The 14,654-nt window shown below is 34.7% G+C and overlaps 1 protein-coding gene across 18 annotated transcripts in view; it reads left to right on the top strand.

The window, feature by feature from the left end:
• DLG1 (discs large MAGUK scaffold protein 1) overlaps positions 1-14,654 on the top strand; it is a 168,142-nt gene that overhangs the window by 141,243 nt on the left and 12,245 nt on the right. For 11 of the 18 annotated variants that reach the window (XM_050902180.1, XM_050902181.1, XM_050902175.1 and 8 more), the window contains 4 exons: positions 3,455-3,631; positions 4,420-4,489; positions 10,445-10,478; positions 13,117-13,158. In XM_050902180.1, the coding sequence (XP_050758137.1) occupies positions 3,455-3,631; positions 4,420-4,489; positions 10,445-10,478; positions 13,117-13,158 (323 nt within the window). Of the gene's footprint in view, positions 1-3,454; positions 3,632-4,419; positions 4,490-9,614; positions 9,715-10,444; positions 10,479-13,116; positions 13,159-14,654 lie in introns of all 18 variants that reach the window. The other 7 variants (XM_050902177.1, XM_050902172.1, XM_050902167.1 and 4 more) reach the window with 2 other exon arrangements.

The raw sequence follows: 14,654 nt of genomic DNA, 5'->3' as shown, positions 1-14,654 counted from the left end.
GGTTTTGAAATCATTAGGAAATTTTAACTAAATCCATTGAAAAATAAGGTCTGGCATTAACACCAGGCCTGAAAAGTGTACTTGCCTGCAGGAGGAGTTTAATTGGGCATCCCTATGTTATTCTGGTAGTTCAAACATCTAGTTTCAAACAGCTTTCCCAAAAACTCCGGGAGAAAAAGAGAACCTCCTTTATAAGCTGACCTTCATTCATTCTGAAGTAGTAAGATTAATTCACGTTTCAAGAAATAAGACATGGAGATGCTTTTGCTGCAGGAATTCCTGATTACTTTGTTCAGCAAGAATACTGTAGAAGAAGAAATGCTTCAGTAAAACTTAATCAACAGCCTATGATATTGAAAGTAATGAGTGTGGCCAGGTAAAAAGACATTCTGGAAAATTTGGCACTGTTAACACAGCCATTAAATTTTTGGCTTTGAAGCATAAACACTCATGAAACATGCAACTTCAGTTTCTGTAGACTTGTAAATGAAGGAACCAAGTTACCTTTTTTAGTGCTGTTTAGTTGCTGAGTAATACAACATGAAATAAAAGGGAGGACTTGGTTCTTTCTCTGTAAAATAATTTTTAGGACTTATTTAAATTTAAATAGAATTTTAGAGTAAATATCATGGGACTGTGTTCAAAGCAGTAGTTGATCAGGAATACAAAATTTATTTTTAAGTTTGTGTTTATAACTTACACTAAATAAATGTATACATGGTATTGGTAATCCTCGATAAAAGTCTCCATACAGGGAGTTAATAAAAGAGGTATTTTTTATATACCAGTCTGTAGATAAAAGATGTCATCTTGGCTGTGAAATGAGTTCTCGTTTGGTGACTTGCCAGGCATACAGGAAAAGCCATGTTAATCAGTTGGAATCGAAAGAGATTTTTGTTAATTCTGTTTGCTTTTTGGCTCATTTATTTGATCATTACTAGTTCATGGTGTTCCTACAAATTTTAGCTGCATACTTTTGTCACTACTGTGTGACACCCTAATTTATCTTATAATAAAACTCTCTATCAGCTTTGACTTTTTTCCCCCAATAAAATTATTTTTCTTGAAGTGATCTCACCAGAGGAGAAGTATTTGATGAAACTGCCTTTCATTGTGCAAAAACTATTCTGTGTAACCATTGATCTAGTTTAAAGAGCACATGTTGATAATATATGTTTTTACCCATTTGTACTTCCATTTCACTCTTGTGTATTTTTTTTTCTCATGCAGTCAACACACGTGTTAATGCTGTTAGACCCAGCTCACTGCTCATATAAGTTTATATTCAAACTAAAACTTAGAAGTTAAAAGTAGTGCTGGTAGAAATCATTGCTTGAATGCTAACAAGAATTCTCAGGAAATAAATTTCATGATGTATTTGATTAATGCAGTGAAAATGTATACAACTTGAATCTGCATTAAAAATACATAATGGATTATGTGCAATTTATTTTGAGATATGGAATTATATTTGTCCAGAGTGCTTCTTGAACAAGCATGTTGAACAGCATAAATCTGGAGGAATAATTACAAGGTGTGTAATTTTCTTACCTGCAGTATTTGGGCTATTTCAAAGAAAATAAGGGTTCTGATTTTTCTGAAAGAATCAGGATATCTCAAGTATGTTATGGAATTAAACTGAAAGATCTTATAGTGGAGGTTGCACTACTGAAGGAAGGTGGTATTTCAACCTCCAAGCTCTTTCAAAATTGAAAGCCTAAATTTTATTATAAATTTAACAAATTAGAAGTATTGCATATTTAAATATAGGGGTTTGTGTATCATGAGAGTAAATATTTCTAAGCCATTTTAAAACTTCTGTCTTGTTCTAGACATTTTAGAAAATATTAATTAAAACCTTTAGTCCTTTATTAGAAGTTTTTGATACTTTTTGTGGCCCAAGAAAGGCATGGTCTCAAACAACTCTGATTTTGCAGTAGACCTTATGCTAAAGATGAATTGATCTGACAGAAAATTTTTCATTTTTTTCCCTGTAAGCAATTTGTCATTGGTTGTGAACAAATACAGTTCAAACCACAAAGCTAAAACACATTTTGGAGCAAACAGTTATGACTTATAGGTACTTACATGGGTTAAAATTCTGGGACATTAAAAATCTAGCAGAAAAAGGTACATAAGACTAGTGTTTGGGATGAAGAAACGAACTGAATTTGGACAAGGAAAAGGACACCATTTTAAATCATCACATTGTAATCTATTGATGCTACTTTGTGATGGACTTGGTATCAAGTCTCGAAATCGAGATAGGGTGTTGTTTAGAAAGTGCATCACTGACAAACATATGAGCTTGCAGATGAAATGAAGTTGAGGATTTTTTGGCCTGTGTCATACAGGCGCTTCTCACTTTACATAGGTGAGGTTCATACACCTTTTTCAAATGTAAAGTAAGAGTCCTTTATAAGGCATAATCTTAGGAGTATCTCTTACAGTTTGGTAAGAGGCTCCTGTCATTCATTTCCACATCCTCACTAAACTCTCAGTTGTGCTGGGAGAAACATACTGCAGGTCTCTTCAGTTCCTCAGGGAACTGATCCAGACATAAAATGATCCAACAGGGAGAAAAGAAATTAATTTTAACCCAGATCAGTTCCGCAGTATGGTGCACCATGTGCCTGTCCGGACAATTGTGCTTTCATAAGCAAGAAGGGGGAAAGGAGTCAGTACAAAGCAGGCATGAATGTGTGTGTGGATAATAGTGGACTTGCATAAACCAACCTTGCTGGCAAAGGGAATGTTAATAAAACTGTAGCCACGCAGCTGGTGTTCAGGTATTGCTAGTGCCTAGGCTTACCTTAGAAAAAAGGATGAGATTCTCTTGAAATGGTTCGGAATTTTCTAAAAGAATGCACGTGAGGTTCTTTGCCTTTGGGTACTACAGTAGCAAAGTTGTGTTCAGATCATATTTCTAAGTTTGGTTTTTTTTTTTTTTTTTCCTTGCAACCCCGTGAGCAGGATATTGACTTTTATTTTGAAGACAGACAGTAATTTTTATTTACTAAAATAATTCCAATTTATAACTTGATATAAAACAATGTACACTACAGAACTTTTGACAGTGCTGTATGCTTCAAATACTTGCTTGCCTTTTTTATCCCAGGCTGACATGTAACTTGCTCTGTGCAAAGTACTTATTGAATTGCAGGAGGCATCTTCTGTGGACCTTTTATAAAGCAACAGAGTTTTGCTCTGGGTGAAGCTTGTTCTCGTTCATTAAAACTTACAAGCGTGTGTGGATATTATACTTACATATTCTCTGTGTGTGTGTGTGTATAAGAGAGAAAGAGTGCATTCAGCGTTCTTGTTTTAAGCAACTGTCAGAATGATGCAATCATTTATGAACAACACAGGCAGCTTGCTTCATATTTTGTGCTATTCATACTCCCCTGGTTTTTTTCTTGCTTTATCTATGTTTAATTTTTTCTTTTCAATGTAGAGCTCTTTTTGATTATGACAAGACTAAAGACAGCGGCCTTCCAAGTCAAGGATTAAACTTCAAATTTGGCGATATTCTCCACGTCATTAATGCTTCTGATGATGAATGGTGGCAAGCACGGCAGGTAACTCCAGATGGAGAAAGTGATGAAATTGGAGTTATCCCAAGCAAACGCAGGTATGTTGTATTTTATTGACTTTGAGATGTCTGCTATTAAATGTCTGATACAATTAATACATATATTGCATATGCTTTGCTCTTTGTTGTTAATTCTGTACCACATCAGCTACTTGTTTGATTTTTTTAAAGTAATCTAGTGGGATTCTGACGAACTCAATGAGAAGTTTGTTAAAATCCTGTTAGGCTTAGGAGTTGTGTGCTGAAGTTGATAAAGGTGGTCCAAGTCCATTTCTCTGTTCTCACTGTAAGAAGTTATGGATTTAACAACATTACATGTGGGTTTAATAACATTACACCATTTATGTATGAAAAGGTGCAAAGTGAATTTTATTCAAATTATGACACTAGCATGAATTCTTTCTACCCAAAACCTGGAAAACTGGCAAATCTTTCTTTGGTGGACAGAGTAAATGAAGACGAGGTGTTTGTTGGCATACTAGAGACCCAAGTAAGAGATTAGGCGCTCTGAATCTTAATGTCTGCTGTTGACTCGTAACTGAGGCTGTTCACTTACTGTGTCGTGTTTTCTCTTTGCGCCCTCCGGATTTATTGAACCTATATAATCACAAAATACTCCAATACCCTCACAGCTCATCACTTGAGAAATAATACCTTACTTTTCCAATACAGTTTGCCGTTAGCAGGCTTCCATTTTTCTGAAGGTGTCATCAACAATAAAAATCTATACTACAAAGGGTACACCTATATGCTTACGTTGTAACAAGTAGTAACTTGAAGTTCTGTTATTTTGCTGATTGACGTTTTTGTGTATGTTTTTGTGGTAGAGTTGAGAAAAAAGAACGAGCCCGTTTAAAGACAGTGAAATTCAATTCCAAAACAAGAGGAGATAAAGGGGTGAGTTAATGAAGTGCTAATTACACCTGGCATTGTGAATGGTAACATTTTTCAGTGGTTTATGTATGCAGACTCAGTTTCAGATTTTAGTGAAAAGATTAAATTCTGTCAAGTAGAAATAAAATTATTCTGAGCACCAAAGTAAACTTTAATTGCCAAAACACTGCAAATTGTTTAAAGAATTAGCTTAGAAATATATATTATCATTAGTACTGTAATGTAGTAGGAGTTGTAGGTACTAATCAAGTATTGAATAGTGCCATTTCTAACAGCTCTGCAAGTGCTGTTTATAAAGCAGTTTAGTCCTTTAGTATGGATTGTACTCCTGGATTCCCTTTTTTTGGGAAGGGGCTTACTACCAATTTTCAGAAAAAATAAAATGTTTCTTTCTTTAAGGTTTTTTAATGCATCTAGAAAACAAGGAAATAAAGCTCAACAGGGTCCCTATGATGAAATGAGGTTTTACGATGTACACAGTTACACAGACAGCATAAAGTAACTTCTTTGTTACAATTATGGATGTAGAAGCTTTAAAGAATTTCATGCAAGGGCGTAGGCCAACAAAAACCCGAGGCTAGTGCCATTGCTGACCAGAATCAGTCTCTATCTCACAGCTGTTTTTTCTCACCACCACTCTCCATTGGCACAAATACTGATGTGGCTGTGCTCAAATCATATAAAATAGCCAATGTAGGTGAAAAATAACCCAATCCAAAAGAAATCCTGGTTTTAATTTTAGTCAGTCTCTTGGTGCCATTCACTGCACAATATGCAATCCCTGTCCCAGTACAAGTGATGGGAATGAGTGGTGAGAAAGCAGTGTAGCTACTTAAGTAGTAATAGGAGTGTTTGTAGTTGAAATTATAGCAATTTCATAATGGTACAGCAGCCAATTTTTTTTTAATTTTGTGGGTGAGGCTTTTTTGCAATGTTTTGGTCGTTTTGAAATTTGAGAAACAATTTCACAACCTTACAATTTCTAGCAATTTTATATAACTAGTAATTTCAAGACTTAGGTATATTCATTTTAGATGTAAGAGCCTTCTAAAGTAATAATATATTGTCATTTTTAAAAATCTGAAACATGCTTTAAGCTCCTGAGGAAGCTATTTCTTAAATAGTGATTATTTTTTTAATAGCACTAATGCTGTAACATTAGTCAGTCATTATTGTAAATCCCAAAGATTCCTTTTAGTCATTTATTTCAGTTACAATGTTTTCATAACTTCAGAAATCACATATATAAAATATTAAAGCTTCAATACTTTATCCTGATAGTGTAGGACTTCAAAGACTGTCACATGCATATGTACATTCCTCTGCTACATGGCAAAGGTTTCAGTTTAGTTTATTAATGAAGAAAATGTCATGTTTTTTTCTATATGTATTTGTTTAGAAGGAAATCACTATCTCTAGTTATTTTCTGATGAACAATTATGGTACTGCCTTGAGGATTCACTGGATTATTTGCAGTTTTTTTCTGTTTTGGTGCATTCATATTTCGGTATTGGAATAAAATGTTATCAACTGATGTGGTGATTTTCAACCTAATCATTTTTATAATTTGAGTTCACTTTTTAGAATTCACATAAAGAAAATGGCTTAAATACTTTAGATTATTTTAATTACATTAAGTAATTTTTCAAATGTTACCATGTTCTTTGAAAAATAATTGCATGGTTTTGTAGTTTGTCTACCAATAAACTGCAAACAGTTAATTAATGATGTATTTGAAGTAGCATATTGACAATAGCAGAGTTAGTGCACAGTCACTGTGTACTAGCATAGCACCAAAGATACGCATGGAATACTGAGTGGAAAAGCAACTACGCTTGCCATTGATACAGAACTGCAGTTCTTTTTCTTTAGTAACATTTCATTTTGCAAACACGCTTATACTATCTTTTGCTTCAGCTGTAAATGTTTTAACATTATGGTTTCTCCTTAAGGTATTCTTCCTGTATTTGTCATGATGATATTTTTCCCAGTAAGCTGTCTGCACCATAGATGTCCTCATGGACTGTGTGCCTTCTTGTGTCCGTATATGATAATACTCCATGGACAGGATGAAATACCAACTTTGTACAATTCTTCAAAATTTCTACATTAAAATCTTAATGAATAACCCTAGTGATGGCAAACATTAAAATCCATGTTCTTTTCATTTTAAGGAAAGCTAAAAAATCTGAAGAAGAAATGGTTAAATTTTTTTCTTGTTTGTTCCTTTCATATACACATTTATCTCACTTTCTGTGCTGCTTCTGTTTTAATATATTCTTGCTTATGATGCCTTTTTATGAATTGCAGTGGGCTTATGAAAAATTTAATACAATTACTATGCATTTTCAACTAATAAGCAATTTTCTAGCTTTTTATAATCATGGTATCTTTTAAAAATAATCTTTTGGCTAATCTTTTATGCAAAATCAGTATAATATTACTTTTATTTTCTCTTTTTTTTGGCAATGGAACTGACTCTGACCATTATACATGCAGTATATAAAATTTAATATTAGTTCATTAAGATTTACTGTACAGAAAGTTAAAAATAATTATTGTTATGAAATATTTTCAAAACTAAAATGAAGAACCCGATTATGTTTTATGAAGTACAATAAATCAGCCACTCCTTTTATTTTAACTATACAAATTGCAGAGTCTCACCACCTCAGTTAAACTGCACCATTTTAGCTTTGTTACATTTATTTCCCCTATTCTTTTGCCCAAACTGGGGGACTTGTCTGAATGGAACAATTACATAGATATAAGACTTCCACTTTTTGAAATTCACGTTACTGTATTTTTCAGTATACTCAGCAAAGATCTCCTCTGGGAATATTTCTTTGTTGTCCTTGTTCTGTAGATTACATTAACCTTTCTGGTTATGAGAAAGCAATTGCAATGGCTTGTTGACTTCAGATAAAGAAGGTCAGGAGGACCAGAATCTAAAACCTTGTCCATGCCAACTATTGTTCCTGCAAGCATATGATTGGCTTGAAACCAGTTCTTTTGTCCCTATGTCGGGTTGATAATTTACCAATTCTTACAGTGGAATGACAGTTTTAGTCGAACACAGATGCCAGCCAATTAAAGGTTTTATGGATTTCCTACTTAACACAGTATTGCTGTTTCCAGAGCTCAATGTCACTGATTGTGCTCCCATGGTACCATGTGCCTCTTCAACACCTGGTAATTTTAAGTATTTTTTTTTTTTTAAGCAATGGTAACGAAAATATCACTGGATGTTTCAGTATCTGATATTGCCAAGCAAGTCTGTATTAAAACAGATGGCCAGAAGGATTGTTAATACAGTAGCAGGATGCAGCTTTTGTGTTGCACTATAGGCATTCTCTTTAGGAAGGCCAAATGCTAGTTTCGTAATTGTACCAAAGAAGGTGGCCCACCATTTGAAAAAACTTTGTCCTGTTTGACCGTTAGTTGTTGCTATATTTCATTCCATACTTAATGCTGATAGAAAAGATAATATATTTTTTTGCAACTGTATTGCATATAATAGAGGAAGATGAGCTCACACTGGCTGAAGACAGACAGACAATTACTTGAAAGTTAACATGCTCCAAATTTTAGAAATAGCTGTTAAAGTCTTTAATGTATGAATTGAAAATATTTTTGGGGGTTTTTTTAAAGTAGCTTTTAAAAAATAGTTCTGTGGAAGTTTTATTACTTCCTGCTGCACATGGGCTCTGCTTGGCTTAGAAATAAACAGTCCCACTGCAGCATAGGGTCTGAAAACCAAGTTGAGGATTTTCTTATTTTGCCGTCCTTCTCATAATAGAGTTTCTGCAAACCAAATGACAAAAACATGGCAAATTCCATGTCTTGGGAAACTGGTCAGATGATTCACTTACACCTAAAGATGAAAAGAAATTTCAGCTGGCTTCAAGTTAGCTGTATTAGTTCTAGTTCTGGGCATAATTGCAATAAAAATGTTACTGATTTATTTATACGTTGAGTTTCTTTATTGACTTAGAACAGTAAATTAAAGGTGCTGTAGTCACATAATGCCTTCAGCAGAAGAGATGGCAGATATTACTAAATTCTGTGTTAATTATACCTGCAGACATACCTATATATGAATGAAAATACATCGATGCTCTCCATCACTTAGACAAGGAGCACAATAATAGTTTATATTCAAATGGGTGGATATGTATATGTCTATATAGGTAACTAGAAATTTTTGTAGCAACTGAGATGCAGAAATTCTTCAGCAACGCAAACAGTTAATATCAAAAGTTGCTGAACATGATCCTTGGAGATACAGGGTTTTTCATGTGGTAATTCTCTGTAAATGCACCCTTGAAAAAATAATTGCCACAGTAAACAAATGAAATGGGTTTGTATCTTTTGAAAGTTAATCTTGGTGTTGGGATGCAGACTTAGAGCGAAGTCATTTCTTTCAGTGAAGTTGCAATTAATTGCAATTGTGAAAGATTGAAACAAATACAGGTTTGTTTTTTTAATTGTTTGGATATTTTAGCTAGACACATTTCTCTTTTCATTTTTCCTATTTCAGTGTTACTTATTCTTATAAGAGCATTCAGTACAACGCCAACTTTTAACTTCCATTTTTCTTTACTGTGTGACATGTTATTTAGCAGTTGTCACCAAAGTGTTTACAGTTTTGCCTTTGCAAATGGGTAACACTGGCAAATACTTCTGGTGTGCTGTTATGATGTTAGCTGTTTGCAAAAGCATACGTAAAGCCTCAGCTTTTTTTTTTTAAATACTGTAACGCCTGTATTAGATGATATCAGTGATTTAATTGACTTTGAGTTCATTGTGGTTTGGCCATCTTATAGCAGCCTAGTTTTTCACATCTTTTTACACTCCCAGCAAGCCTAAATTTGTGAAATACAGGTCAGGCCATCTAGGATGAACCAGCCTGCCTGTTCTCTCAGTAGTAAGCATGTGAAATACAGAGGGTGTGAGCAAAGCCATGATCCCAATCTCTATTTTTAATGAGCCGAGAAGATAGTGTTAAACTGAAATATGCACTGCATAATGTGGTTATAGGAGTCAGCTTCCACAAAGCTGCTGGTCTGGGCCTTTGTTCACACAGACATTAGACATCCTTTGTTTTGCCCCTCCTTCTCTTCTTCAGCAGTCATTCAATGACAAGCGTAAAAAGAACCTCTTTTCCCGAAAATTTCCCTTCTACAAGAACAAGGACCAGAGTGAGCAGGAAACCAGTGATATTGACCGTAAGTATGTGGCATTCGATGGAGAGCGAAGCACACATAGAAGGGCCTGCTAGATTGCAGTAGGGTGTTACCATGGAGACAGTTTCATGAGCTGCAACAGGCTAACGAGCTTGAGGTGCCAATGACAAACCAATCTACGAAATCAATAAAACCGTTTGTTTGCTGTTAAAGTAAAATTTAACCTAAGAGTATCCCAGTTTGGAATAAACTGGGTAATACTGTTGAGTAACAGTGTGTACGTAACTGGAGGAGGTAACGGCCTTCCAGCGCTGTCAGTGATGGTTCCTCATTTCTGACTTGGAGGAGAGGGCATAGCAGTGAAGAAAGTATAACGGAGCTTTCCAGCTTCTCAAATCAGTCCCTTTAGACTGGTTTCTTCAAAGTCATTCATTCTAATTTGGTTTTCCTGATGAAGAGAGGTTACTTTGATTTTCATCGTTGTTGCCAGCAGTAAAAAAAAAAAAAAAAAAAAAAAAAAAAAAAGTATCTTCTCAAAAAGCAGTTGCATAAGTTTGCTAATTCAGACCAGGACCACTACAAACTGCATTCTCTGCCATTTGCATCACTGATTACACTTCATGTGTCAGTCAGGTCAAATCCTATAGACTTATCTTCCCCTGTGATGTTCTGGGAACTGTCTCCTGTCGTAGCGCCAATTTTATATATTACTGACAATTATTTTCTTTGTGATTGTCTTTTTATTGCTTGCCCTCTGGGGACTACTCTGCAGGAGGTCCCTGACGACATGGGATCAAAAGGCCTGAGTAAGTGATCAAAATACTCCCAAGTTATTTTAACCTCCATCTGAAAAATTACTACTTTTTTTTAACAGATCTCTTTGAGACTGGTGCTCTACTGGCATAAGGAGGTTGACTCTAAAAATGTTTCATAAGCTTTTTCTAGTTTGTAATGTTCTGGGGGTTTTTGCTTTCAGGAACGTGTTACTTTAAGTTCATGTGACTATCACATTAGATTTTTTTGCTGTTCAAAAACTTACCTGCACTTACTTGTTTGTCCTTAGTAGTATTGTGTTTTTAAATTTGGTGATTATTTTTTTTATGTCACTTTTATCTTGTCTTTGTGTTTTTATTTATTTAAAAATAACCTATGGCTTTTTACAGTAATAGTACAACCATTGCTATAATTAACTAGTTACAGTTTTCAGTCCTCTCTCTAGGTGACTGACGTTTACTGCTACTTAAACAAAAAACTTTGCTTAACAAATGCCATGAGAGTTTTTCTGTCTGACTTGTTTGAACTCTTATGATGCTTTTGGACCAGGTAGAGGGGTAGCTAATAGAGGAGACACATAAGCATTTGTTGTATTTCTTGCAGAAATGTTAATTACTGGAATACAGTAAGAATCAAAAGTTGCTGAGTACTCTTAACAGATCTGTTTGTGTACACAGACACCACCACTCTACTAAAATGACAAATAGAAAAAAAGTCAAGACCTTGCTTTCATCACAGATAGTAAACACATACATTCTTATGCGTTTATGGAATAGCAAAGTTAATCACTAAAGGTCATTAAAAATAACTGTTCTTCCCAGGGCATAACTGTTATGCACAGTGTTCCTGAAATTACATGTAAGAAGCGGTGTACTTCTATACTTGGCCTCAATCATGAAATAAAAATTCTAGTAGCTATAACATTAATTTTCCGTTTCTGAAATGGCTACTTTCAAGGAAATTCTTGGTCTAGAGCAGAAGACCTTAGCAGCCTTTATGGCCTTATGGTTTAGAGCAGAAGATCGTAAGCAGCCTTTATGGCCTTATGATCATACCTAGTTTAAACTGTGTAATATGGTCCAGAAATGTCACTAGGTGATTCTGTTATAAAAACAAATGGCTTCTAGCTTGTTTTTCAGCACAGTCAGACTTTTTGAAACTGCCTTACCACGCTTAATGCAAGTTTTGTTACGTGGGCTCTGCAAGACTGCTGTTCTTGCTGGCATTTTAGGCTTTACATCTTCACCAATTGTGCCCATTATCAGACGATCACAACACTTGTGTTCTCAGTTGACAATGTCTCCCTTTCATGTTCTGCCACGAGGCTTTTAACCATCGCTGTTTGCCTCTTCCATGCCAAAGTGGACAGTCTTTTTCCAAGACAAGAAAATGAAATGGAAGTAGTTCCAAATTGCTGATACTTGCAAACATGAGGAAGTATTTGTCCGTTTTTCCTCCACAGAAATGAAATGAGGGAGTTCAGTCTAGCCAGAGATTTGTGGTTTAAAGACATTAGTTCACTTTATCCAAAAACATTTTAAAAGGTTAATTAGTTTACATATGATGACTAACTTTTTAAATGTTTATTAATCACTAGAAGCATACTTGCTTCATAACTGTATTCTTACCTCTGGAGTCCCCTTGCTTCCTTCTCTTCAGTCTTGTAGGGGAGGAACCGCACTGAATTTAATGTATTATAAAGGCTCCTCATGACAACAATATGTGTTATCATAGGCACACAGTTAGGTACATAATTTCAAATGAATGGTATTTAGTTTGTGTAGGTCAAACACAAGCTTCTTTATGCTGTCTTAACCTGTGAATGTTAGTGTTTTTCATTACAGATAGACACACTCATTGGGTGACATGAAAATTGATTCTTTACAATAAAGTTCAGCAATATCAAAGTTCATATTTGTTCACCAGATTTGTAGAATTTTCAGGTAACAGAATAGATTGATACCTGAAATTCTTCAATTGCATTAATTTTTATGATAAAGATATTTAACAGTTACATAGGTTAAAAAAGTAAATATAAACACCTTGTAGCTACTGAAGTAGCTGTTTTGATTACTATGCAAAAGGCATGAAATTAGTATAGATAGTCCAGAATAAAAGTCAGGAGCTTTTGAAAGCGAAAGCATTACTGGGGAAAAAAAATAAATCTCGATTCAGCATTGCACTTCAAGTGAACTATTTAATATGCCATACAGAAGTTTCTATTATTGAATACGCTACACTATTTCCTGCAATATAGTCCAGTGTTTTCTGCCACAAGATTCTTAATGTAATCAATAAATCACCTGCATAAAAGTTGAAATGCATAATCCCATAGTTTTTGCACAACAAAATTCATTTTAAAGTGAAAATCTAAAAATTGCAGGGTTACATGTGAACTATGAATTAGTGTACTTTTCGTAATCTTATTTTGATGTGCTATTTAATGTTTTTCTTTTTATTAACGTTAATTCCTTTCGTATGAAATTAAGCTTGATCCTGAGAGCTATGAGAAGTACCTTAAAACTTTTATATGCAGTATGTATTGATTTCAGCATTTTGATATCAGTATTGTCTTTCATCTGGATTATTTTGTGTCAATTTGCTTTCTTTTGGACTCATGCCATTAGTGTATGTTCCTTATTTTTTTTTTCCATTGTGTTGCAATTTCAGAGCATGTAACCTCTAATGCCAGCGATAGTGAAAGTAGTTACCGTAAGTGTTTTTAAGTTCTTTGTTTATTTAGAACCTTTGTTTAGTAGCTCTTTGGTTTTGTTTATCTGTCTTTTCTGGGTATTTACATGTTAAATAAAACTTCCCAGTCACCTTCAGGTGAAATCCATATTCATGTGTTTGGTGGAGTACTGCAAATTGTGCTGTGTCTTTGTTTGTTTTCAAAAAAATTACTAGAGAGACTCATTGCAAACCTCCTTTATGGATATTTTTATTGTGAGCTATGATTTTCTTAGTTCAGCTTAATTTGAATCTATTCCTATTTTTTTTAAATTACGCGATCTAGCTAGACCTATTAAAACCTAAATGTAAATTTAATGCTGACAAATATAATTATATGTAGTTGAGCTTAACACTAGAAGCGTAACTAAACTGTGTAATCTGTTAAATAGTGCAATAACTATCTACAATTTTTCACAACTGATACTGAGATTTAATATGTATATACTTCTAATGAAAGTAAAGACAAGCAAACATGTATTTACCCTTGCTTTCAGCTTTCATTTATCTATTTTGTCAAGTGTGGGTGCTTAGTATGAATTGTCTTCAAAGCATACGACACACATTCAGTGCTGGAGTCACTTATAAATTAGCATGCTAGGCACGCATGCACGTTCTCTCTCTCTGAAGGCATAGTATCTTTTCAATACTAGACTGAGTTCGCCTTTTTTACTAGCCCAAGCTACAGTACTATTTACTATTACCCAAGCCACAGCAATACTACCTGTTGACAGTGGGCGATATGCGGCATGATGCTGCTCTACGATGCTTTAAAATGTCTTAAACCAGAGCCAGAACTTCAGTCCCACTGGTCATTTCCAGTGAACAGCTCCTCAGTAAGGTGCACAGTTCAGACCTGGAACCCAGGCTAGAGCAGAGCAGGAAGATCAAGTTGAGGATTTGAAGAGGAATATGAAAAGAAGGAACAATAAAAGTCACGCAGTGTGACACTGAGTGGCTCACCGATCAGCTCCTGGTTGCCTGCTAACTGTATAATGGGCACTTCAGAAACAAATATAATTTATGTCATAAATTATAACATATGTAATGTTATAATGTATATGTAATAAGGAAGGTGGTTCATTAACAGATATATTTGTTTGGAAGCAGTAGATTTTCTCAGAGGTGATGATCCACATTTTTTCTTCCAGATTATTACACTCAAGGGGAGAATTTATACGTGTATATAAAATGCTAACAGTGTCGTAGACTGTAATTGAAAAGAAACCAATTGGGGGAGGCATTTGTGTTCCCTGAGAATAACACAAAATTGAGCACGTATGGAAGTTGCCTTTGACCAACTTACAAATTTTAACCATTTTTAATGATACGCCATTAAAACTATCTAACCATGACTGTTTCTTCATAAATTTGCTGCTTTCCTCTATTCCCTCCCCATCCCTCCCCCCCCCCCCCCCCCGTTTTTCTCAGAGCTTGCTTTATTTACATTTAAAGCTCATTATTGGTACTACTAGTTA

Source organism: Gymnogyps californianus, chromosome 10, assembly GCF_018139145.2.
Source record: "Gymnogyps californianus isolate 813 chromosome 10, ASM1813914v2, whole genome shotgun sequence".
In the NCBI taxonomy this organism is placed as follows: Eukaryota; Metazoa; Chordata; class Aves; order Accipitriformes; family Cathartidae; genus Gymnogyps; species Gymnogyps californianus.
Note: the sequence above shows the minus strand (reverse complement) of the source record. Positions and strands in the feature narration are given on the sequence as shown.